The following is a 27511-nucleotide window of genomic DNA, read 5'->3' as shown; positions in this document are numbered from 1 at the left end:
AAGTAAGGTAGACGATCAAAGACTCAGCTGCTGTTGATAAAAACCTCCTAGGCTTTGCATTCTTTGAAAGGGGTGGCATAGAGTTCAGCGACGACATCGGTTTTACGCACATCGTCCTCATGAGCGTCCGTGGCCGACACCGGAGTCTTCTTGCCGTTGACGTTGGAGTAGATCGTTGTCTCTTCCGGTTGGACGAGTTCGTGGACGTCGGACGAGTCCGGGCGATGTTGATGTGCCACACTGAAGTAGACCAAATTGTTCTCATCGACCTGTAAGGTCAGTTATTGCATACATAAAATAAGTTTTATATCTACATATTTTTACCCTTTCATACTGTTAATAGAAAAAGTGCCTCATTTTTTAAAGGGACAAAACGTATAAAACAGATACTGCATAATTTTACTCAGTAAATGCTCAAAACAAAGTAGAACTCTGTTTTACTGACTCTAAGTTTGGACATATTTTTGTATGTTTTTTCTTGTTGGAAATATTGCGTACAGGTTAATAAATTTGAGGTCTTCGTAAGAGCTTTTTGAGGATGTCTTCTTAAAAGCACAAAACGTAAAGTTCATTGAAGCACTTGCAAACATTGCGTTTTCCCAATATGATGTACTTCATCAAGGGGAAAGAAGAAAAAATATTTATATACTTACATACTTCTACTTTTATAACGTACATGTAAGTCAAAGAAAATCGCCGCATGAACTAAAAGAAAAAGAAACAAGGTGTCACTTAACTTAGTGACGAAAGAAAAAATATTAAACATATAGGTATGTCCACCTTTAGAGAAAGAGGAGCATCTCGGCAAATTATTTGAAATTTGATTTTATTTCTTTTTTTTTGGGGGGGGGGGGTAATAATATGACGGTAAAAAGTTTTTATCCGATTTAGATGAAACTTCCATGAATATAATGATCTCATTTTGTTTTTATCGGTCAAAACATGAAAATGGGGCTGGAATTGCACTTTCAGAGAGCGATATCCTCAAATAGGCTGACGAAAAAAGTTGTAACCTGTGGCCCATTTCATAAAAGATGTTAGGATGGCAACTCTTGCTGGAATGGCAACTTCCCATAGCAACAGCCAATCAGGAAACTGGATTCTTGTCGTTAACATGACAATTGCCATAGCACCCAGCAAGAGTCACTATCATATCGACTTTTTTTTTTTTAATGAAACGGGGCCCTGGTCAGGTAACTGGCACTTTCTACTCACGTGGATTCCATTGTCTCCAGTTCTGACTGAGGAATAGACGATTTGATCTTCGGTTCGGATGGGCGTCGCTTGCTGGTTAGAGCGAGTTTCTTCGTGTGATACTGAGACGTATATCAAACCTTCCTCGTCAACCTTACAACATCAGTGATAAGGATTAAGATTAAGGTAATGATGGCGGTGGTGGTAGTCATGGTGTATCAATAGTGATTGTTATAATTCAGTCCAATTTCCTTCACGCATTGACATCACTGAGTGATTGCAAGCTCTGCAAAATGCGTTAGTAAGTAGCTGACTCAACATACAGTAAAGTATGTTAAATGCAATGTTGATGCAGGCTTAGCAAGTCGTGATATTCTCTTTCCATTTTGAATTGGTTACGAAGTTTAGGTTACTTTAGATTGATTTAGCAAGAGAGATAGGGAGAGGGAGAGAGAGAGAGAGAGAGAAAGAAAGAAAGAAAGAGAGGGAGAGAGAAAGAAAGACAGACAGAGTTAGTGTAACAAAGCAGAATAGATATTATGATTGCAAGGAATTCCCGCTTGAGGTGGCTAAATGTTCCACATTTCTCATCGTGTTACGGGTACCTCGTGTTACTTACCGTTCTTGCGTCGCCACGTTGATCCGGGGCATCAGATCTTTGGTAAGTTGCAGAGGTTTCATCCTGTCTAGTAGCTGTTTGCGAGAAAAAAAGAGACTAACAAGTAAAGGAAAACAATAATTTCAAGCCTCTATTTAGCATTGCGTATTACGATAACTTATGCCAACAAGTATTGGATGGGACAGCGTTGATAAAAAAAAAGAGAAATGTTAAGAAATGAATAACATAGGAAACTGTCCTCACAACTAGCAAGATAATTTTGTTTTTCTATATTCTTCTGCCGATGTTGGTATATCCTAGACAAAAACAAAGTAGTTGTTATATGATTGAACAGACAGAACGTGAAGTCAAAAGAAATGGACAATAACGGTCTTCTCTACTTACTTGTTAGATAGAATATGCGGCAAAAATGAACTTTTTTGTATACACGTAATTGGATATTTTATACTTCTTTTAAATTTACTCTTCAAGTACAGTCATTTATATTTTAAGGTGATCGCTGCTGATTTTTCATAACGAATTAATTTGCGCAAGTGCATGGAGAAACATTGAAATAATGAAACTGAAATGGACAATAAAAAGAGATTGAGGATGACGGTGGGGAAAATTATGAGGAGAGACAGAGACAAAGAGACTGAGAAGATCAGGATATATATATATATATATATATATATATATATATATATATATATACATGCATGTATATCTCATATAGTAATAATCTCTCTCTCTCTCTCTCTCTCTCTCTCTCTCTCTATATATATATATGTATATATATGAATATATACATATATATATATATATATATGGAGAGAGAGAGAGAGAGAGAGAGAGGGAGGGAGGGAGAGAGAGAGAAGGTGGACGGGTGGGGAGAAGAAAGAGAGGTCGATGGAGAAATGAAGAAAGAGTGTGAGGAACGAGTTTTGGAAAATATTACCATATTAAGGCCTACGGTGGGGACAAGACGTTGGTAAGAAACTGATGGGATGGGAACATGAATAGGTAATGTAATCATAGGCCTACCTTTCTTTCTACTGCACAGCTTGGCCAGTATAATGACACCAAATACCAAAAAGAGAATCACAACAGTTCCTCCCACTGTCCCACCCATCACCGTCAGTAGGTTCACGTGTGGGGCTGAAGAGTGTTGATCCTTAACTGTGAAGGATATAAACTTTTATTTTCAATAATGGTTGCCTTTATAGATCATACATTAACGTATTCACATATACAGTTTTAAAGATAATTTGAGCTCTAAGCGCTTTGACAATAATAAAGAATCAGCCTTATCGGCAATAACTGTATTAATTGTCATGTAACAAAACGTTTGAAATACGGAGTAATGTCGGAACTGAAATAGTTCCGATATGAGTGTTTGCAGATTTATCTTTCAGTACATGCACGTGTATAGTGACAGATGTAAACAGCGAGATGCTAAATATAAGACTGCCAAGAAATGTGCGAAGTGGATGAGGTTGCAGAGTATAGATATGGACTTCTGAGTTTCACCTTGCTCATATCATCTTGATTCATTGTGAATGCGATAAGCACAATTTTTCTACAAAACGAACCAGAGAACTTGTACACGAGAATCCTTCAATAGAAAACTCTGGACGACAAAAGGTATGAAGTAAAGCTGACTATGACTGTTGGTTATCAGCTATTTCGACAGCACGCAGTCGAAAGTCATTCGACAGCCTTTAAGAATGAAGGATCTAAAGTTCATAATCATTGTGGTGACAGTATACTGAACTTTATACACTATTAGGCACGTTCGATACGGTTGCAAAAGAAACGCACTGACATGACTGATAATACACGTAACAGTATCATGTAACACAATGGTTTCCTCACAACCTATTCCTACTATTGCAGTTCTACAGACAGTCTTAGGGAAAGAACCATAAGAAAATCTCTAAACGCTATTGACTGATGGGTGCTGTACAATAAAAAACAACAACAACAAACAAACGCTCTTTGGAATTATACAAGGAAGGGTTATGAATACGCCTGTTCAGCTATTTATAAATCTAACAAAAGATAAGCATTATACTCCTTGGAGAAAACGATTCAGTTTCATATCCGCAACTATAGAAGCCCTCTCTTCCCAGTCATGTAATCAGTGACTTATATCTACACACCTGATTGATACAAGCGTATAGATTTCCTTGTAACGACCAACGCTTATTTCCCTATTCCTTTAGAACTATAAAGGAAACTGTCTATCTTTGTTTTGCCTCTCATAGTGGGGGGCCTTGCATGTGTTATTTTTGATTTTCAATTCAAGTTGATGTAAAAGTTTAATTTTTGGCACCATTGTAAAGGTAATTGTCTATAGATCAATTTTGGTTCGAGTGTCAAGCACACAAGTAAGAAATACTCAAAATGGCCGCCAAAATCCAAGATGGCGGCCAACTTCTAGACTTTTGTCAAAAAATTGGATAAAACTCTCCATTTGAAGTGATTTAAGTGCTGAACCTGATATTTTCAAGGGTAATGAGATTATTGGACACATTTAGAAATAAAAACAATTAATGCCTTTTGCTTAATTTGCATAAATTTACATAAATTCAATTTTTTAAGCTTTTTTCCTTAAAAAAATACAATTATTTAGATCAAAATGTATATGAAAAATGAAATAATCACAAGGAAATGATAATAAGGAAAGAATTATAGCGAAATCTTCCAGAAATGTCCTGAAATACATTTTCAGCACATCCGATGAATAGGGGGTCAATAGCTCCATGTTTTACAGAGGCATTATACTCCAAGGAAAGGTCTTGGAACTGCTAGCGCACCCATTTGAAGTGATTTAAGTGCTGAACCTGACATTTTCAAGGGTAATGAGATTATTGGACACATTTAGAAATAAAAACAATTAATGCCTTTCGCTTAATTTGCATAAATTTACATAAATTCCATTTTTAAGCTTTTTTCCTTAAAAGATAATTATTTAGAGACAAAATGTATATAAAAAATGAAATTATCACTTTCAAAGCAATGTATCAATACATTGCTTTGAAAGTGATTGCTATACAGAATCAGAGCGTATGTGAGTTTTGTCCTGGCAGCTCATATTACAGGATATAACAATAATTGTTGAATTCATGTTCATGGAATACAGCAGTGAACACAGAAATGTACACATGCAGGTTACATGATCAGGAGTTGATATTTTCACATGTTGTTAGATTTGCGAATAGTGCCCAGATCGCAGAATTCCCACAAATAACCCCAGGAAAATAGGTACGGTATGAAGTCTCATTAATAAAGATTGTCTTTGATGCGTTTGAGGTGACAAAAAATGATGTCAAGTATCAAAACTAAATGCAATCGTAGAATTTGCTTTGTGTTTGCTCTGTGTTGTGGGCTGCTCAGGTACAGCCCTGTCGCGATTCATACAGCGACTGGGCTGTGTATAGTTAGTGTACAGTGTATTTACATAATATGCACAGCCCTGTACAGTGTATTTACATAATATGTGTATGCACAGGCCTGTCACATCATTATCACAGCAAGTCATGACTGGTACTCTTAGTGGTCTCAGTCTGGTGGCCCCTGGCTGGGCCCCCTGCCTTGGGCCAGCACTTAGGCTCCTGGCCTCGGCCCGGCCTAGGGCCCCTGGGCCACCGGGCCCCTGGACCTGGGCCCCCGGGCCTGGGCCCACTTGGGCTCTGGGCCCCTGGTTCTGGGCTAAGGCCCGTGGCCTTGGGTCCGGCCTTAGGCCCCGCTTTTGGCCCGGCTGTACTTTGTGCATGGTCTATGTGAAATCAAGCTTGTCTGTAACTGTATAATTACAAATAATTACAAATAATCACAAATGATCAACAGGTCCATACTATGAATATATGAATATATAAATATATGAATATATGAATATATGATTATATGAATATATGAATATATATGTGAATATATATATTATTATATATGATTATATAAATGTGATCAGGCATTCTGTTACGGTGTCAGATCTGCAGTCATTCATATATAGCAAATTTTATGCATGTATAAATGGCATACATTCATGTGTACAGTATGCTACACTACCGCTATGAAGTATTAAAATGCTCTACCGGGAAAACCGTTCCTTACTGGTAAAATATTGTCTTACCGATCTGCTTTCATTCAGGCATTACCGTTTGAAAACCGTTGCAAAGCTGACATGACTACCGGGAAAATACTCACGTAAAGAGAGGGCTTACCGTTGGCACAACTTTTACCGTACCGTACCGTTGTTACCGTACCTTTACCGATAGCGCGCGAGTACTGCAGAGCGCGCGTGCCCGCAAATCTGTACTTCTACCAAAGATAGTAGATAACAAGATACGAAGGCGCGCGATAAAAATGGACACATTATGGCTACCCTACATGACGATACAAAAGAGAGCTAAGTACAAACCCAGTACACCTAGGAACATCATTCATTTCCAAAGGTAGTGGTATCTTTATTATCTTAAAAAGATTTAAAAATTATAGTCGTAGCTTTTTTTCGATTAAGGGGATTATTTTGAAGAACGAGATTTTAGAGTAATAAGGATTATTTTATGGAGGTAAAAATTTGGCAACAACATGATCTCACAATCAAAACGCTTGATAAACAACAACAACATCTTCAAAGGCAGCGCGTCTCAGGCAAAAGACACACATCACCAGAGACGCGCTGTCCCTGAAGCCGCTGCTGCTGTTTATCAAGCGTCAATGCAGCGCGTCTCAGGTGATGTGCGTAATAGTGGGGGACCTTGCATGTGTTATTTTTGATTTTCAGTTCAAGTTGATGTAAAAGTTAATTTTTGGTACCATTGTAAAGGTAATTGTCTATAGATCAATTTTGGTTTGAGTGTCAAGCACACAAGTAAGAAATACTCAAAATGGCCACCAAAATCCAAGATGGCCACCAACTTCTAGACTTTTGTCAAAAAATTGGATAAAACTCTCCATTTGAAGTGATTTAAGTGCTGAACCTGATATTTTCAAGGGTAATGAGATTATTGGACACATTTAGAAACAAAAACAATTAATGCCTTTGCTTAATTTGCATAAATTTACATAAATTCCATTTTTTAAGCTTTTTTCCAAAAAAAAAATACAATTATTTAGAGACAAAATGTATATAAAAAATGAAATAATCACAAGGAAATGATAATAAGGAAAGAATTACAGCGAAATCTTCCAGAAATGTCCTAAATTACATTTTCAGCACATTCGATGAATAGGGGGTCAATAGCTCCATGTTTTACAGAGGCATTATACTCCAAAGAAAGGTCTTGGAACTGCTAGCGCACCCACGTGACTATTGTGATAAAAAAACCTGCTTTCATCTATCTGAGACAACAAGTTGTACAAATCCTGATGTGACGGATATGATGACTGAAACATTAGAACAATATGTAATCAAGAAAACTGTCAACCATACACGCCTAGAGGAAAGAATACCAGAACACATCCCTAGTTTGACAGAGGAAAGACCTAGTTTAAATCGTTTGTTAAAAGATGCTAAAAAGGTCATATCAGATACAACTCGAACACCACGTGGATGAGGCAGTACGTATAGTATCAATGGCAGCATTTATTCTCAATAAAGCTGTTTGGGATGAAGAAACCGCATTCAGGTTTGATGATTTTTTTTTTTCCCCAAAAGGTTCCAAAGAACATCTGTATTTCTTCCGTCAACTCCTCTCAAAACCCAAATCAATGCCATAAAGAGAATTCCGGAAGATACTCTGTGAGTCAGAAAGCCATGCTAAATATAACTTCTCTTTCTGCGAATCTGAATTGTGAGCTGCCTCTTTCAGAGTTTTTGTTCCTCAGATTGCTTTCCCAAACAAGGAGCAAGAAGCTGGACTGTAGAACCAAGGAAGTTCAAGAGCATGGTGTTCCAACTGGCTTGAATTATATAATGAGCTGTCAGTTTTCAATAGATGGACAGTCAAATCATCAAAGACCTGAAATTTCACCTAATGATAAAACATAATCATATAACTAAAGTCAATCCTGTCCAGAAATATGTGAAAAAGGGTAAATCAGAGCTATATCATGCGAAATGTTTGAAACTGTGTCCTCCAGGAAAGCAGATTTTATCATTTTCTGCTTCATTCCGTGGTACAATGATCAAGTATAGTTCCTTATAGATTATCATGTAAGCTTAGTGGCAAGTCCAGTCGAGTAATTTTGATTCTTATTTCATCAATTCTTTCACAAACATTGTTTCAAAGAAAATAAGACAATGTGGCTCCATTCTCTCGAACCTCCTTAGTGGAACTACTTAACAAGTATAGTCTCAGCGTGTCACACAATAAAGTCCTTAGCACTGAATCTAGATTTGCAGAGGCTGTCGTTGGCTGTTGCAGATTAAACAAGGAACAAAACTTGTATAGACTGTGCTACAAATTGCATCAAGACATTTTCACAGTTTCAGTCCTGGATAACCTGGATCACAGTCCCACACCACGTACTGCAATAAAGCTCATCCTTCCAGGGAACTGGCGTCTTAATATTTCAGTTTAACTCATCACAAAAGCCTGGGTTGGACAGAGAATGCTTACGAATCAACTCATAGAAAGCAGGAACATGCAGCAGTGAACCCATCCTTCCTCGTTCGTACATGTTTGCACCACCAGTGGGCCAAAATTATGTCACCCAACCTCCCATGAAAGATGCGCAACCGTTTGCAGTAGTAACGAATTTGCTTGATGAGGAGAAACAGCACGAACAGGCATGGATGACTGCAGTTATATGACATCCTAAGATAAAGAAATACACACTCCAGCGTCATAGTCTTCCTACCATGCAGCTCAACACTGTTGGACAACCAGGGACCCCCCCCCCCCAAAAAAAAAAAGAAAAAAAGAAAAAGCAAAACATTGAAGCCTCCTTGCCACTTTACCATGAAAAGGCCGCCTCTCCATGAATGATTTCACATGGAGTGAAACGGGTGAAAGAGAAAACTGCGCACCACGACCTACACCAAGTCCCTGTGTTGGTAGTTAACCAAGCATTGTACAAGCTTGCATAAAAAGGCAGCTGACCTTTCCTACTATACTATCCGAGGCAACAACTTTTCATCAGATTTAAACAAGATGTTCTGCCCAGGTATTTGCCACAACTTGAAGTGATTGTCAAGATTAGAGATTGTCTGGGACCAGTATCAAGCAAAGGAGGGACAAGAGAATAACGTGGAAAGGGCACATGACGAGTATCTGGTTCCGCAATAATTCTGGGAAATTGTCATGTCAAAAGTTTCTAGCAACAAGGAGGATCTTTATTCTCATTCTTGTCCAGTAAGATCATAGGAGAGCATTTTGCTGATGACAGAGTGTCTATGTCATGTCAGGCAATCAAGTGCTCCATGCTGGCAACGGTTCACCGATAGATCAGTGCAAATTGACACACGTCATAGTACATCTGCCCAATGCTCTCTATTCTTCATCACTTGGAATGATGTATACTGGAGACACTATAAAAATGTTGTCACAATCCTTCTAAGTGATTTCCATCACATCAACGCTCTAGTCGAAACCGACTAAAGAAATCTGGATCTCCTTCAAAATGAGAAATACAACTAAATGATCTCCCTGAACAGTATAGCAACAAACCTGGGTGCGACAGTGTGCATACCATGACCCTTTTCCACGCATGAACTGGATCAGATAGTACTTCTTCCTTCAAGTTCAAGGGTAAGCGATCCCGCTGCATGTTGATGCATGAAATGCCGTTCCCATGGGACAATTTGCAAGTATTGTTGACAGTCCTTTACTTTACTGAATCACGTGAAGACAATGATGTTGACCTCGTCCAAGTAAAGTTGTTCTCACAGAAGACTATGGACGTGGAGAGAATTCCTCCATCCAGAGATGTTTTGTATCCACATCTAAGAGAATTATTTTTTAATCGAATGCCTGGGTAACAGCCCACATGTCTATCTTTTCTCCTGTCGTAGATGAGGGGTTATAGACTTATAGGTTGATATCTAAGATGCAGATCCAGTTCAGGGTAGCATCGCGTACTTGCTTGAATAAGTTCTGTGAGCCCTGATGGGAACTTCGGCAGGTGGCAGTCTTCCACAATGTGGCACAGAGTTTGGAAAGGATGGCCACAGTCACACGCTGGGCTAGCCAAGAACCCCATTTGTGTAGACGGTGACATATGTCCTTGCATGGAGGTTTCAGATGAGGTTTAGGGTGAGCCACTGTTTCTGAGGGAGGTTGAAGCCCTCTGGCTTTAAAGTCAGGTCAGTGATGGTGTTGCATGTGACTTGAGTTGTGTTCGAGACAGCAACAGACCAGCATCTGCGCCATTCACTTTTGGAGTCAATGTGTTCCAGCGTGATGGAAGGAAAATCTAGACTGGCTGCGTTATTTCAGGCGCATTGATGGCAAGTTGTTCAGGTCGTCGTGGATTTGGAGGTCAGGGTCAGCATTGATGGCATTGGCGACACTTACCATCCTTTCCATCCTGCGTAGGAAGGGGGGAGTGATGTGTGCCAAAACAGGTAGCCAGTGAAGAGGGTAGACTTGAGTGCACTCATTTCGTGTGGCAGCTTTTGGCCAACGAAGACGAGCAGTACTCTGCAGTTGAGTAGGCGAGGGCCAGTGTTACAGTACGGAGAGTACTGGCTTTTGAACCCCAAGTGTTTCCTGCGAGTTTCCTGATGATGTTGACCCATGATTTCAACTTGTCTGCAACTCTCTTTAGGTGTTCTTGGAAAGTGAGAGTGCGGTCTAACATCCAAGGTCCTTTGGAAACTCCTTAATGCTTCCAGGCTTGCCACAGAAGGCAACCTTCAGCTTAGCTTTGGCAAGATGGTTACTAAAATGGAAAGCAGTAATGGTAGTCTTCAAAGTGTTGGCGCTAAGTCTCTAGAAGGTGAAGTACTCCTCCATTGTCTTCAGACCTTGGGTTAGGACTTGGCTGATGTCATCCAAGGACCTTCCTTGAGATGTAAGGGCGAGGTCACCTGCATAAGTAAATTTCCTGGATGAAGTGGTGGGCATGTCACTCCTGTATGTGTTGAAAAGGAATGGAACCAACACAGAACCAACACAGAGCTGGTCTGTTTACCCAGAGTGACCCTGAATTTTAGACCAAAGACAAGCAGCGCAGAGTAGTCTGGCAATTCAGGATTTGAGAAAATTTCAGAAGGAGACCTCGTCTCCACACTGCCGTATGCTGATGAAAGATCCATGAGCACTAGGCCAGTTTTCAAGCGTCGTTGGAAGCCAGCCTTAATGTTAGTGATGCCTGCCAACAACCTGGCCAATGAACCATGGATGGAAAAAAGAAGACGGCAAGCTGCTTCCCATTTATTGGACCATGCTACTCCTCGTTAAGGATGTTTTTCACCTGGATGCGAAGTGCACCTGCCCAAATGCCTGCTCTCAGTGCAAATGTGTTAAGACAAAGCTGAAGTGCACATGTCAGATTGTGTTTACATGCCAGAAGTTGCTAGACTACAACATTTTCAATGCGACCACAAAAATATGTATATTTGGATAATTTGTCAACCATTCTGTTACTTTAATGCATTGTGGACAGATTTCTTAGAGCAACTGTTTATGTAATAATGAAAGAAGATATGCCCCCATGATGTCTATTTGTTTAGCAGTCAATTCCTCATACAAGTAAATAAAATGGGTGGAGAGACTGTTATTACCAATAGCATAAGTATGAATCTTATGAGGCATGATGCGGAAAAAAAGGAAACTTGAAAGTGGCAGCCATCTTGGATTTGGTTGGTATTTTGAATTGAATGCATGCACCAATTGTGTGGGTTTTTTTTTTTTTATTTGATTCCCCACACATGCAATCATAGGTATAGAGACCAAAATCTCCATTCTAGACTCAATAGTACAAAAGTTACGAGCACATTGCAAATAAGCTTGAAAATGGCAGCCATCTTCGATTTTGGCGACCATTTTGAATTGGAGATGTGCTCTAATTGTGTTCGTTTTATTTTCATTCAATTGATAATGCATGCAATCATAGGTATAGAGTCCAAAATGTAAATTCTAGACTTAATAGTACAAGAGTTACGAGTCATAAAGCAAATAAGCTTGAAATGGCAGCCATCTTGGATTTTGGCGGCCATTTTGAATAGAGGATGTGCTCTACTTGTGATCATTTTATTTCTATTCAATTCCTGCCACGTGCAATAATAGGCATAGCGACCAAAATCTAAAGTCTAGACTCAATAGTACAAGAGTTATGAGTCGCTATGCAAAGTAGCTTGAAAATGGCAGCCATCTTAGATTTTAGCAGCCATTTTGAATAGAAGATGTGCTCTAATGCGTTAATTCTATTCATATTCACTTCCTCACATGTGTAGTCAAAGGTGTAGAGACAAATATCTCCATTCCAGACTCAATAGTACAGGTGTTACGAGTCACAACGCAAAATAGCTTGAAAATGGCAGCCATCTTGGATTTTGGCGGCCATTTTGACTAGAAGATGTGCTCTAATTGTGTTCGTTTTATTTTTATTCAATTCCTCACATGTGTAATCATAGGTATAGAGACCAAAATCTCCATTCTACACTCAATACTACAAGAGTTACGAGTCATACTGCAAATAAGCTTGAAAACGGCAGCCATCTTGGATTTTGGTGGCCATTTTGAATTGAAGATGTGCTCTAAATGTGTTTATTTTACTCGTATTCAATTCCTGACATGTGCAATCATAGGTATAGAGAGCAAAATCTTCATTCTAGACTCAATAGTACAAGAGTTACGAGTCATAATGCGAAAAAAAACCTTGAAATTGGCGGCCATTTTGGATTTTGGCGGCCATTTTGAATTTTTTATGATACATGCTTGACACTCGAACCAAAATTGTTCTACAAATCATAACCTTCAATTTGGTACCAAAATTGAAACTTTTACATGAATTTGAAATGACTGAGTGCCAGGGCACCCCACTATCAGTCAAGAACAGGGAAATTTAAGTGAAAAAATCAGCATCCGCCAATGGGTGGATACTGTTTCAATTCAATTTTTTTTTTGTTTCCATCGAGCAAAAGACAAACCAAAATACAAAAAAAAATGTTAAAAGGAAATACGTATGCATATTTAAAGAAAAATGCTTTTAATGTATGTGCGAAGGAATGTAAAAAAAGGTACAAAAACAAACAATGCATACTTTACAGAAATAACATCTAGAACTAAATGGTGACATTAAGAAGTAAATTCCTGATAAAGTCATCAAGTCATCATCGACCCAAAGCCAATTATTTCTACTTTCTGGCAACCCCCACTATTTGCTCCATTATGTTTAAACAGCCGAGTGCCAGGGCTCATCACAGGAGGGTCCATTTCATTAACTGGTGTGAGATCAGTATGCGTTATATAAGATGCAGAACAACGAACTTTCAGTAATCTTCACCTCGTATGAAAGATGGGGCGCTGCAAATTTCCCGGCCGTAGCTGACGACGCCCACAAACCCACTCTTCAGGGGAACCACTTTGTGCAGAGTGGAGCCAGCCGAAACGCATTGGTCCTCCTTAGGTCTTGAACAGTCTATGGGATCTAATATCTTGAAAGGCTTAAAGCAGATGTCATTGGGCACGGTGAGGTTCTCCAAAGATTTTAATACTTCCAACGTCTCTGTCTGCCAGTCGTACTCAAGTCTGATGCCTTAAAGAAAGACAATTATCATTAATATCACCAAAAGTGTAAGGTGATTCCGCATCTTTCGTACTCGAAGTTTTGGATAAAGCCAGTTTCAAATCTTTTGAAATAGGGTCATCATCAAATACAGGAAAAGAATCTTTTTAATGATGCTGTATAGTCACTGCATTACAAGGAATATTTTTTTAAGCTACTTTATCAAAAATACTAGTAATCATATAATAAACTATATTATTATACATAATACATAATTATACATTAATGACTATATCAATGTTATAATCATATTTTTTAGAATTCAGTTATATATCAGGATCCTTATACATGGTATCTTATCCCGAGAGAAAAAGCGTCATCATCCATAAAAAAATCTTTGAAGATAATACACATAACTAACTAAAGGGGTATTTTTTTTTTGTTGCGTTGTTATCGTTCATACCTTCGAAGTTTGTTTTGTAATGTCTGTATTATTTTGACTTTTCCTGTTTTGTCAACTACATTTTTTAAACTGTCAATGGTTTGTATACTAATGTTACAGCACATGGATCAGGTACTCACCACGTCTTTTCCCTTTCTTGCCGCTTCCTCTACTAATGGCATTGTCTTTGTTGTGTTCATACCTCCACATTGGATCTTGTATGATTTATGAACTTCATGTGTACCTTCTTGTTTTGTTGTATGTTCTGTATGTTTTTAATGCTTGGTGTAAAATAAACTGAACTGAAACTGAACCAATATATTCTCATTACATTCTCTATTTTTCAGCAGATTTCAGTTATAACATCTCTCTTTGTGTATTTGTGTCCCCTTGAATGTATATGTTTGATTGATGTACCTTTTCAATCAATGTGTGCATAAGTTAGTACAATGCTTTCTCAACTATCTCGATGCAGTACTAAACCAAATTGATTACTCACGTCACGCATAGTGCATTTAAGAATTTAGTTCTGATTCCATACAACAGAGACGAAACTGATATGTCCTCTGCTTCCAATTATCTAACTTGCTTTCATCTCAAGTGGTCGATAAAATGTATTTAAAGATAATATAACGTAAAATAGAATGACATAAGCCAAAGAAAAATAAACTACGGTGCTTCATGTTTATGTACCGATGTATCATGCAAGTATCTTTTCAGGAGAATACCAGTTGTGAGCCAATCACATTAATAGAGCATAATTATAGAGGAATGACCACTGACGGAAAGATTATGATATTACTTTACATTAGGTAGGCCCATACGAAATGCAATGATAATTCAAGCATAACATTTTACCCACCAAGCCTAGGGGATTTTTGTTGGAGAAATTATGATTTCTCATCATCGAATTGACACCTTTAACTGCGTGACACTTACATTACAAAAAGAATGATAAAAATAGTTAAATTCATAAAATTAGCATGGAACGAGAAATTAAATTTAGACAATATCTTTGAATCTGAGGGGAGAAAATAGGAACTTAAAATCTCAAAATGGGTTGCCAATAAAAGGAATCGGTAATGAATTTAACAATTATAAGATGGTTTTAGAATATTCTGCAATTGAAACACACACGAACACCAGACAACAAGGGAATATGAAAAAACCCTATTATGACAAACTTTAAATGAAAAATAAGATTTATGGTAAAGAGAGAAAAAAGTGGTTTAAAGAGTTGGTGAGCTAAATAAACAGGAGCAAAAGAAAAAAAAAAGAAAAAGAAATGAGTGATTCAAAACGCTTGTCTGGAAGCCAGTGTAACAGACCAGACCCTATACCAAAGAAAGTCACAACAAGGAACTAGTGCACCGTTCTCTTGCAGTATGTAAGAGGGAAATTCCACCATACCATGAAAGCACTGGTGCTCTGTTAATAATTATGTACATAGGAAATTGGTTCAATAGGTAAGGATATTATATTTCGTTTACATTTTGCATCAGGCACAATGATGATATTACATATCAATCAATCGTCTATCTCTTACTCTCTCTCTATATATATAATGAGAAGTTGGAAGCAGCGGTAGGCGTAGCTATGGATTTCGACAGGTTTAATGATCGCCGAGCTTTCGGTCCGTCCGTCAGGCATCAGATGTCAGACGTCAGACGGTGCGAAAGCTTGGTATGAAACTGTTGAAATCTATAGCTATGTCTGATTCGCTCCTTCCGACTTCCGATACTGTGTCTGTACATGGTGTGTATATATATATATATATATATATATATATATATATATATATATATTTATATATATGTATATATGGATTGCAAAAAAAAAATAGAAATTACATAATATTTTCTATAGGGGAAGTGGATATGGATTATAAAAAGGATACTGTACCTGTTTCTGTCTGTGTGTGCGTTTGTGTGCGTACTTGTTTTATGTTCTACTTCACGAGGAATATGTCAAATCGTTTTGTTTGATTACTACTACAATTTACTACTCACGAGGGGACTGCATTCTACAAGCTTGGCTTTTTAGCAGTCCCCTCCATTTCCGACTTTTTCTTTGTTATGATTCAGTGACATTTTGTCCATGTATATTTCTTCATCTAAAGTATGTTTATTGTCTCATTGTAAACAAATGACGTGCATTTAAATCTCATTTGGATATGTCAAAGTAACATTGTACTTTACTTTGTTTATACGTAATTGTCATAATTTTATTGTATACTTTCGTCGGAAATGAAATGAAATGAAATGAAATGAGTGAACTGTATGGGTAATAGAAACACTTACCATATTCGAAGGGTGACAAGGCTTCATCATGATCATGGTGAAGAAACAAATGCAGAAAAAATAAGAAATTAATTCAAACGTCTGTTTTACATGCCAGCAACAGTACTATCAGTCTCAATCGAACAGCATGCAAATTAGACCTGTCGATGACGTCATCGCCTCACAATAATCCTATCATACTTTGGTATAATAAATGATATCACCGGTCTTTTGCTAACAATCAGGCAGGCATAATAGATATGACCGTGACCCCCTCAACTTTGCACAGTCATCGCTTATTAATAGTTACCACTGTAGAATACTTTGATATTGTATAGGACATAACTTGTATTTTTAAATTTCCATAAATAATTAAATATTCAGCATTTGTTTGCATAACGATACTCCAGTCGAAGCCTAATAATACTATTACAGAAATTAAGTATTGTTAAATATATCATCACAATCATTAAGTAAGTAAATCTAATATCTAACCATGTTATCTATCTCCCTTGATTCTTTTTTTTTAATACACGATGACACACACACACACACACTACACACACACACACACACAAACACATGATCAAGAAAACACGTTAATTCAAACATATTGGTTGGAATAATATTTGCTCTCATTTCACCATACATTTTGTTCGTTCATGTGTAGTAATCAAAAGTAGAGAATGTTTCATACGAGCTGTCGATGCCAGCAGGGGTTGGGTGGTGAAAGTCCCAGAGCAGTTTGTAAAGTTAAGAGTCAGTCGATACCAGGTGAACGACTGGAGTCCAGTCAAGGTGGTATTTGCACCTGATGCACTGGTGGTGGTGTTGCAGTCCTCCTCTGACGTATTAACAGGGCAGTATTCTACTCTGCCAGTGCCATCTATGTTGTCATTGCTGTTTGGTTGCCAAGCAACGTGGATGGAGGATGCTGACGCTCTGCCGGGATATGCTGTGATGTTTGGTCGGTATAACTGGCCTTGGGAAATCACAAGAATATAATCATTCGTATCGCCTTTGAAGGAAGAATTACTACATTTGCTGTAAATAACAAATAATTATGTTATTTCCTCCTTGCAGAGCGTAATAAAACTAGCATTCAAAGATTAATTAATAGCTGAGATTGATACACCAATGATTCTGTCTCGCGTAAAGTGCACTAACAAATATCCTGACATTACTTCATTGTCCATTCCAGTCAATATCTCCATTATTGATAATGTCAAGCACGAAATCTCCGATTTTTGTATATGCGTTACGTCTTCCCATTAACATGCATAAAACCAACCCCAATGGACTTGTTCACTATGTTTTCGAAAACACAGATATTTCCCCTTCTGGATTAAGACAAGTTAAAAAAAAAAATTGATAGTAATACATTCTTCAAAACTTCCCCACCTCTATAATAACATATTTTATATTTTGCGTTTACTGGGTTTCAGAAGAGATAGCTTTGCACTCGTCAAATTTTGCTCCCCGTCCTCGTCATAGGCTATGCACTCATACGAGGCGTAGTCGGAGGCCTGGACGTCATCGATGAGAAGTGTTCCGATTCTCTCGTTGTCATCCAATCCTCCAGGAGCATGAATGACGTGAAGAGTTCGACTTGAGTTGGAGATGCGTTCTGCCCCAACCTTGACCCAGCGGAAGTGATTAACTGGTGGGTTGGCGTCGGATGAGCATGACAGGGAGGCAGTACAACTCTCACCGGTCCAGTTCGTCGATGCTTTAGGTCTAAAGATTATCGCTGTATCTACGAGAGAGTTCGGAGGTATAGGAAGGATGAAATGAGGGTTGTTCTTCTAAAGAAATTTCTTGTACAATATGTATGGCATATTATTATAAGGTCATCTGTGTATTGTGGGTGTGTTTGTTTGTGTGTTTGTTAACCATCCGTTCTCAGACATCCAAACTGCACACACAAACACACACACAAACACACACACACACACACACACACACACACACACACACAAATGATTATCTGTATGCTGCGTGAAAGGGAAGTTCTGAAAAGCAACAATGAAAGGCGTGCTAACGGTATTTTTTCACATGAGTTAATGCGTCGACAAAAAACAGTTAAAATATTACGCTCCGTCATGAATATAACATTCCAGTTAACGTCTTATATAAAAGGGTACCAAAAAATATAGACCAAAAATGGTGTTCTGCACATTCGCCTCAGTATTTGCGTCGAGGATCTAAAGATCGGTTATTATATCAATATGTATATCATTTCCTGCATGTGAAGCGACTAAGCAATAGAAGCACAGTGAAGATTTCGAAAATGACGTGACTTTCATATATCAAGTAGTGCGAACACTGAAAGGGAATCGTTGGCAAGCTCATTCGTTCAATGGTGCGGTTTTCGTAGTTAAATACGTGTATGAATTATAGGAACAAACATGCCATCGTTGCAATTTAGTGTAGTAAATCTGTTTCCGTCGAGGTGACAGGGTTTTTACTTTCACTCAGATTCACATTTCAATGGGGAAAGTTACAGAACGCTTAGGACACTTGAACATGAGCCACAGAGCCACTTAATTGTATATTCGGTTTTACTCATTTATTAAACAAATTTAAGTTAGCAGAACAGTATGAAGTGATATTCTGTTATGATTTGGCATTGGATGATCAAATCAGGTCGGTTTTAAATGTTTTTACTGAACGTAAACATAATATATTAATGAAAATATAATTGAATTACAAGTCTCCAATTGATCGAAACCCAAATTTGTTTATTAATGAAAACAGATATTAATTTCCCCATTCCATCAACAATGGCATGGGTGTTGTGATATAACTATGTTGGCCATTGTGAGTAAGAGGTCGTAGTTGTTAATTTTGATTATCTTACATACTGACATTATAAATATTATGGAAGATAACATCGCGACTTCATTAAGGCCCCTATATAAGTTTAGGGTATGAATTTGCAAGACTGTGATATCACTGGTTCTCAACTAGATATAGATATCGACTTAAATATTGAGTGACCCCTCTCTCTGAAAAAGAATTGAGAAAAAAGCATTCAAGCTCACACTGGATGTCGAGGATGACCGAAGAATTTAAAACAGTGAGGTTTGAAGGCGAGACGCGAAGACTCAGGCTGCACACAAGGGTTCTCCTGTGGTCCCCTCGCGAAGGCCTGTAAGTGAGAATACTCGTTGCGTTAACGACCTCTCCACGCCCACCCTGCCCATCGGTCTCGGGTTGGAGGGTTACGGCGTCAGCAGTGACTTCTCGGGTATCAATGTACCAGCGGAAGGTCGGGGCCGGGTAGCTGCCCGCAGAAATGCACGAGATGTTCTGAGTTTGGTTAACTTGAAGGTTGTTAGTACCAGTCAACTCATGTGTATCTGGCAGCCCTACTCGTTTAAGGGGAAAAAGCATCAACAAACCCAGTAAAAGCACAATCGAAAGAATATGCAAAATCTGACATTACAACTAACAGTCAGACAGTATCAACTAAATTACATTTGAGAGGAATAGGCAATGATATATGTAAGTAGGGCCTATGGAATTGTATGAATCTTATCAATATACACGTACAAGTACGTAACCTATTCATATGCATGTGCACATATACAACTTTTTTTTTTTATCATAGTGGTATATGTATACATGTACACATACATACGCATCTCATCTTGCATACATAAGCATCCTATACATAATCAAACATGGATGCAAGTAATCTTTTTCACTTGTCCCATTATAAAACTATTAGTGACGCATGGCAGCTTTATGTAGGAATAGATCTGTGTGATGTAGATAGTCAGTGTCGAATAAAATCTGTCTGAGCAATAATGTTTACAGATATAATTATTAGTACACGCATTATATACGTGAATATAATTGTTATGTGTGTCAACATGCATGTCATATCTAGATATCTGTCTTTACTTATACATTTATCAATATGCATGCTGAGGTACTAAGTAATGAAAAAAAGTACAGTGTATTATCATTTAACTATTTTCTTTCCACGAAAATGAATATAACCAGTGTATTATAATATCATAAATCTAATATGATATACAATATAATACACACGATTATGATGCATAGAAAGAGATGGGGGGGGGGGGAGCGAGAGAGAGAGAAATCATAAGAGTGTAAACATACTGTTCACTACATGCTATTTCACAAATTGAATAAATCGGGTGAGAATGATAAGGGCGTTAAGGTATGCCTCGAACACAATGGCTTTAGAGGCAACTTAAACGTCCTTTAATGTTTCTGGATAATGCCGATCAGAGAGGTGCGAGTTCTCTTCCACTTCCCTACACAGCTACATGAATAACACCACTGATTATCGTAATCATGGGAATATGTCGCTTTAAAGGGATCGTATAGTTTTGGTTCAGACCTGATTTCAGGTTTCTAACATTTTTGTTTGGATAATGAGAAACCTCTTATGAAATATGAAAGAACAACGTTTGTTTGATGAAAATTGGTTTTGAAGTGGCTGAGATATCCAAAACAGAGCGATTCTAATAAGTGCGGGACCCACGCTTTTTTACGATTGCTTTATTTTACTTTGTTTTTGCATGTTTCAGTCATGCCAAACCCGATTTTCATCAAATAAACTTTGGATTCCTCTTAAAATGGTATGCTCATTACTATTTCATAAGTGTTTTCTTGGTATCTCGCAAAAAGTTAAAAGCCCACTTTTCACCTTCACCAATACTGTACCATCCCTTTAATGTTGTTTCAGGTAAAAGGTAACCATGACATAATAAAGAAACAGTGAACATACGGGGATGTATAATGGTGAGACTAGTGTCACTAGATCCAAGGCCATCCTCGGTGGTTGCCTGGCAGCGGTAAGTCTTTTCATCGTTTTTGGTGAGTCGTTTTATGGTAATATTCCCACAGCATACGCCATCGGCCGTAAATATGTACTTAGAAGTGTTCCTCTCTTGGGGGTTACACTGTATTCCAATAGAATGGTCTTCATGCCTGCAACCTCCCAATTTGACATCATTATCCACAAACCACCCCAGGTAGAATTTCCCAGTATTGATGGACTGCGGACGATACGTGCAAGTAATGACCACATCAAATCCCTCGACTCCTTGTCCTTGGACGAAAGTTGACATTGTAAGCTCACTCGTTCCTGAAGACAAAAATCATATGAAATTGGCGTGACTGATGACATTGTACAGAACTTTCCAGTGTTAACCAGCTTTAATATCTATCTAACATTTCCACCATTATCATCCATCATTACTTCCCTTTTCCCTTGGGGTTTTGATTTGTTGTTTCGTTTCCTATATTCTTGCAATTTTGTTTTAAATTTGTAAGACATTTTGAGGATTTATACGAAAGCAGTCCCAAAATCTCTACGCTCAAATAACGATACAAAAAGGAGGAAAGTTATGAAGCAAAAACTAGTGTGTCACAAAAGCTTTCTGACAGAACACACCTATCGCTACAGTCTGGTATAAGTATTAAGTATAAAGCGTTTTCTATAGGGACATGAAACAGTCAAAAGATATGAGATTATTTTACTTCTAACAGAGATAAAATTCTTATTGTTCTTTTTTTTCCATTACGACTAGTGACAAATAGGATGATTACTATCAAAAAGTATCAAAAAGATCAGTTATCTTTAATTTAAAATTATTTTCAGTGATTTTTTTTTTCATTCAATACAATTATGTCATAAATTGCATAGCTATACTCATTCAGATTAGAATGGGCGGTCTTTTTTTATGGAATAAAGACACATACTGAAATGCGTGTGGCTATCGATAAACGTCAGCACGTGTCAATAATACAAAACCTCGCACTCGAACTGAAACAAAAACATAGGAGAAAATAGCTTCTGAAATAATAACAATTATGATAACGATATAACATTTATATAGCGCTTAATACTGACGTTTCTAAGGGCATTAACACGGAAAAATGGGTATCTATATATCGTATTATGTACATGATCGACAGTTAGTGGCCTTTACCTTCCGAGACGCAGGATAAGATCAAAGAGACGAACAAACAGAGTGCCAAGATAAGCCTATTCGTCTTCATAGTGATAGCTTCACGGTGCCTCATCGCCTCATCTTCTCAGTCTGCATAATACTGTGTGGTCTCAAGTAAGCAAAGCATACTAAGTCTGCGCTGTATAATTGTCTTTGCGTGTCTCTTGGCAGTGACCACTTCCTGCTCTCGATTATGATATTTTTTCCGAATTCAATTAAGCTCCATTAATAGGTAATGCAAGCACTACAGTTTTATAATAGTGTAGGAATATTCCACAGCACAGCCAATGTCGCATTGTGGTTTGAAAGAGAGCATGCGTTGTACAGGTGAAGGAGGTGTCGCAGCCCTCTCAACTGATCTCATAATTTGTTGCTTAGCATTCAAGAGCTTTAAAACAAATAATGGTATGCGTTCCATCTGTAAAGAGGATGTATTTGTTTCAGGCGTTTGTATATGTACCGAAAAATTATAATGATGTCTACAGGCGTGACAACAAACTCTGGTATGTTGTATTTCACTCCTGACATCATTATCTTCCTACTGAGTGCTCTTTTATGTATTGTGCCGGCGCCACGTTTTCTGAAGTTGGGGGGGGGGGGGGGCACTTCCGGGTTTCATTAGTTAAAAAGCATAAATAAATATATATATATATATATAATATATATACATATATATATATATATATAATATATATATATATATATATATATATATATATATATATATATATAAAGATAAAGGTCTTCAGCTCATCTTCCGCTTCCACATCCGGGTTTTCTTCAGCTGTAAAGCAAAAAAAAAAAAAAACAAACAAACAAAACAAACAAACCCCAAAACCAAAACCAAAAAAACAAAATACAAAAAACCACTTAGCACTTCCGGGGCGCGGTAAAAGAAAAAAAAAAGGGGGGGGGGTGGCCGAAAGTGGTGACACCTTATGTATTCCTTTGTATGATGCAAACAACGGGGGGGGGGGGGGGGTGCCGAGCCCCCCCCCCCCCCCCCCTCCGGTTCCGCCGGCCCTGGTCTGTACTGACCATTACTACAGTCAACCTGTCAAATGGCTGTAATGGACAGGTAGTCACTACAAACAGGGCCTTTACCATGGCTTTACTGTATAAATGTCCACGAAGACACCTTGTATATGATTAATACTGACTATCAAATCAGTACTTGCATCTCTCTTATAATTCGTGCATAATTTCACTCCACATGACGGCATAATCTCTAGTAGTCTCCTCATCCAGTTCTAACATCAAAACTTTTATTCATAACTTTTGCATCGGGTTCCGATTTTCCTCAGGCTTTCAACGACTGATGTGTGCTACTAATGTTTCTGCTTTCACTCAATACACATGTCTCTTAGGGTTTTGGTTTCCTTTAAGTTAGGGTCCAGATTTTCCTCTACTTTCAACCCTCTGTACCAACTTTGCACAAGGGTCAATAAACTATTGGTGTGTGTGGGAGTGTGTAGTTGTAGTTGACACCCAGACAATGGTCCTACACAATAGTTAGGGTTTTAATGCCCTATTACATATTAATGAGAAATTCCACTATCACAGCTAATCTTTATTCATCCTGAAATGTTGTGCATGCAAGCACATGCAAACATAATTAGGCTTACTCTTTTTCATATGCATGCATTTTAACCTTTACCATGTAATCAGACCAGCAGTGTCCAGGGCAATCCATCAGAACTTATTAATATGTCTTGGAGCAAGAGACCAGAGGTCTAGTCAGCAAGATCTCTGAAAAAGGTGATATTTATGGTATTCATGTCTATTGTTTAGGGTCATTGTAAGCACACACTCACATACACACCACTGATTCCTGCGTAAAGTTCAACTTTGTACAGAATGTTCAAATTTGACCAAAGTCTTGCACTTAACTTTAAAATAAACCATGGATTTAATGAAAATACTTCATGCTTTCATATTCAAATTACCTCCAACTAAATTGTACACTATTAAGCTATTACACAGTACTCATAGCAATGACAGTGTTATCTGATATGTAGTTTTCGAACTATTAAGGATCAAAAGTGGGAAATGTTTTTTTTTTGTAGCACCATGGACCTAATAAGCCAGTTCGGAGTTCCACTTTGCGCATGAGCAGAAAGAAGGTCATTCGGACCAACAGGCACGTTGGTTTTTTAAGTCACTGGGATAAGCGTCTGTGGTGTATTATTATGTATAATGATTATTCATGTAATCCTTATAAATGCTGCTTGCCAGCACATCCACCTGACAGCAAAAGTGGTATTTGGCAATATCGATAGAAAGAGGTTGTTCTTACATTCAATGTAAGATAATGAAATGGACGCTTTCCCAAATGTTAATTGACGGATCATCCTGGCCATCTGGTCTATGCGAGTTCATTCTTTGTTTAAGCAGGATTGATGAATACCATAAATCGCTTCGTAAAGCTTATGCATTATGTCGCTCTGAAAACGAGTGAAGAGCCCCTTAACCGACTGAGAAAAAAGAAAGGTCATTCGGACCAATGTGCCCATGAGCTAACTCCGAACTGGCTTATATACAAGGACATTCATCGTATCGTAATTAATTCATGCACCTGTACATCTCAAAAACCCCACAAAGACATTTTAAGCATACTTCACTGCTTTGATCCCATGATCGTCACCGCCAGTAAGCCGGGAGAATAACAAGACGGAGATTCGAGAAATCTAAAACAATATGCGCAGAAGAAAATAACTCACAAAAATCAAGTAAAGTGACTGTGCAGTTGTGGTGTATGTTAGGAAATCATGCCTCAAGTAATTTCGCTTGGGAGAAGCAGGCAATATTTTAAAAGAAAGTTAACATTTTGGCAGAATGATTGTCATTTATGATCTCAATATTTCACTTTTCCGCAGCTTATTCCAGAGCAAAATGGGGTGGTAATGGTAGAGAACAGGTGCGAAAATGTGCGAATCAGCAATTGCCCATCTTTTGACACAAAATTTGTCATGATCTCAGGTTTTGCCGCTCCTCATCATCTGTATTCATTCAAAAACATTTCCGTCAGAAAAAGGCACATCAGCGACACAAGATTGAAATGAGGGAAACGATACGATGCATGATCACACAATCGTTATTGTCAAGACATCTGAATGTACTCATTAAGATGCACATAATCATGTGTCAGTGACGATCATTACATCAGAGAATGACTGCCGTGAATATTCTATGGTATATTAGGTCCATGGTAGCACCTAGTACATACATTTGGGTGGGCAATATCATAGCAGTAACAAATGAATGAGTTTGAGCACAACATGGTTTACGAGAATGGAGTCACAACCGTCTTATTTCCTTTGGATCGAATAGTAACGCTGGACACACACAAAAAAGAAGGTTTATATCAAGCCTCACTGCCATTTGAATGAAATTTGATCTAATCCATTCTTTCGCACGTAAGCGAGTATGGGGTTATGAATTGAGCAGACATATTGAAGTTTTACCATAGTTTTTTTTTTTAAATATAGCTTATAATGTTCACTGAAAGGGTAACACCTGATTTTATAATCTATGCTGAATCTTTATTGAAGTGACTTGACTGAAATTATCTTTTCATGTGAAAAGATTACAGACTGGTTAGGAATAATTACTGGTAAACGACATTCCAATAAGATTTTTTTTTTTTTTGAATTTTGTTAGTTTTGAAATTCAGTAATGAACCGCATGTGGGATATAATTCACGAACGTTACGATCCATCATGTCCATTGCGAAAACTTATCAATCATGCCGGATTTGGAAGCGTATGGTAAAATAAACGTCATAGATTGAGGGTTTTTTCCCCATTTATATTTCTAAAGTGAATTGATGGCAGCAAAGTGGTCAAAATCGTATTTGTATTCTTTTGAAAATGAAACTTTCACTATTTCAACGTGGATATAATTTACAAAACTATCACTTATTGCATACGTAAAGTTTTTTTTAAATTTCACTTTTGTATTTGCGTGTCAATGTTACATAAATTTTCGTATTGTGCTTTTTGACGCTGTTCCTCTTTCATCTTTTCCTCTGTCTGGCGTTTTCTTGTATAAAAAGTCTGAAATGAATATTGCAGTTTCAAACCTATATTGTCATGAGAAATATTGTGTCTGAAATGAATATTGCAGTTTCAAACCTTTATTGTCATGAGAAATATTGTGATTTTAGTCAGAAATGTAAAATGTATCTGACATTATCCATTACATGTTTCAAAGTAGTGCTTAAAGTAAAACAAAAAGTTTTTTGGTGGTTTAATACCATATTTCCAACCCTAAAAATTTGTAGACTTTAATCAAAGTCATCATGATTGTCATGTTCTCAAATACCAACAGACACGTTACATATTAGAGACATTCAAACTGTAGTTCTTAGTAGCAGCAGAATTATACACTGAAAGAACCCGACCAACTTGACATAGACTATAATAATAGTATTATGAATCATACGTATATGCTTTTGTCTTCAACAATAAATTAAAATACCGATAATTAGGTGACTACTCAAATCCTTTTTCATTTAAGAAAGGTGTTCAACTGAATGAATTACAATCTTACAAACTCGTGTTAATCTTCTACAGAGTCTACCGCAACTGAGGGTATTGGATTTAGGCCTACTAATTACTTATTGTAATAAATGAAACAAAATGTGAACAGACCTATCGATTTTCACAACACGTATAACCATTATGGGCAAAAGACATGAAAAAACTGTATATTTGTAACCAATCTGTGCTTTAGTGACGTGCCACTTTGAAAAACAGCTGCAATCCTTAGATTTTCAAGCAAAAACTATTTTATGCTCAATCTCAGTACAGGCGAAAAAAAAAAAAAAAATATACAGTCCGACCTCTCCTATCCGGCCTCCCTTTTCCGGATATCTCTATTATCCGGATGCGATCTCGGCTTGATTTTTTTTTTTCATTCTGATAAGTGATAATTACGGGAAAAGGAGTAATTTCAAACTCAATCATAATTCCTACAGTAACTCCAATGAATTACATATCATTCCCAACATTATTAACATACATTCACATCTAATTTTCATCTAAATAGCATGCATTCAGATATTTACTACTCTCATATCACCGCAGAAACATGAACAGATTTTTTTTTTTTTATCAAAAAAGGGTACGGTACAGACGATCGTTCATTGAGCAAATAATCAGAGAATTCTGAACGCAGACCAGCTGACGAGGATGGGACATGTTCACTCAAAATTAATACATTATACATGTAGCTACCATTGGGTATACAGTTGCGTGTATTAAACACTGAGTCTCCCACATCTGGCCAAATCCCTTATCCGGAAGAGCGCCGGTCCCGACATGTCCGAATAGTGAGGTCGTACTGCCAAGTAAGGTAGACGATCAAAGACTCAGCTGCTGTTGAT

General features: G+C 37.7%; 1 protein-coding gene across 1 annotated transcript; it reads right to left on the bottom strand.

Moving 5' to 3' along the window:
• Window positions 1–47: 47 nt before the first annotated feature.
• Window positions 48–27448, bottom strand: LOC140240600 (uncharacterized). The gene is made up of 10 exons (XM_072320359.1): window positions 27406–27448; window positions 19177–19503; window positions 17568–17888; window positions 16830–17114; window positions 16154–16174; window positions 13190–13441; window positions 2837–2971; window positions 1814–1887; window positions 1216–1347; window positions 48–269 (listed from the first exon to the last, which is right to left on the bottom strand). The coding sequence occupies exons 1-10, from the start codon at window positions 27446–27448 to the stop codon at window positions 48–50; spliced, it is 1812 nt and encodes a 603-aa protein (XP_072176460.1).
• Window positions 27449–27511: the final 63 nt, after the last annotated feature.

This window comes from Diadema setosum, chromosome 17, assembly GCF_964275005.1.
Source record: "Diadema setosum chromosome 17, eeDiaSeto1, whole genome shotgun sequence".
Lineage (NCBI taxonomy): Eukaryota > Metazoa > Echinodermata > Echinoidea > Diadematoida > Diadematidae > Diadema > Diadema setosum.
This window is presented reverse-complemented; position numbering and strand designations above follow the sequence as displayed.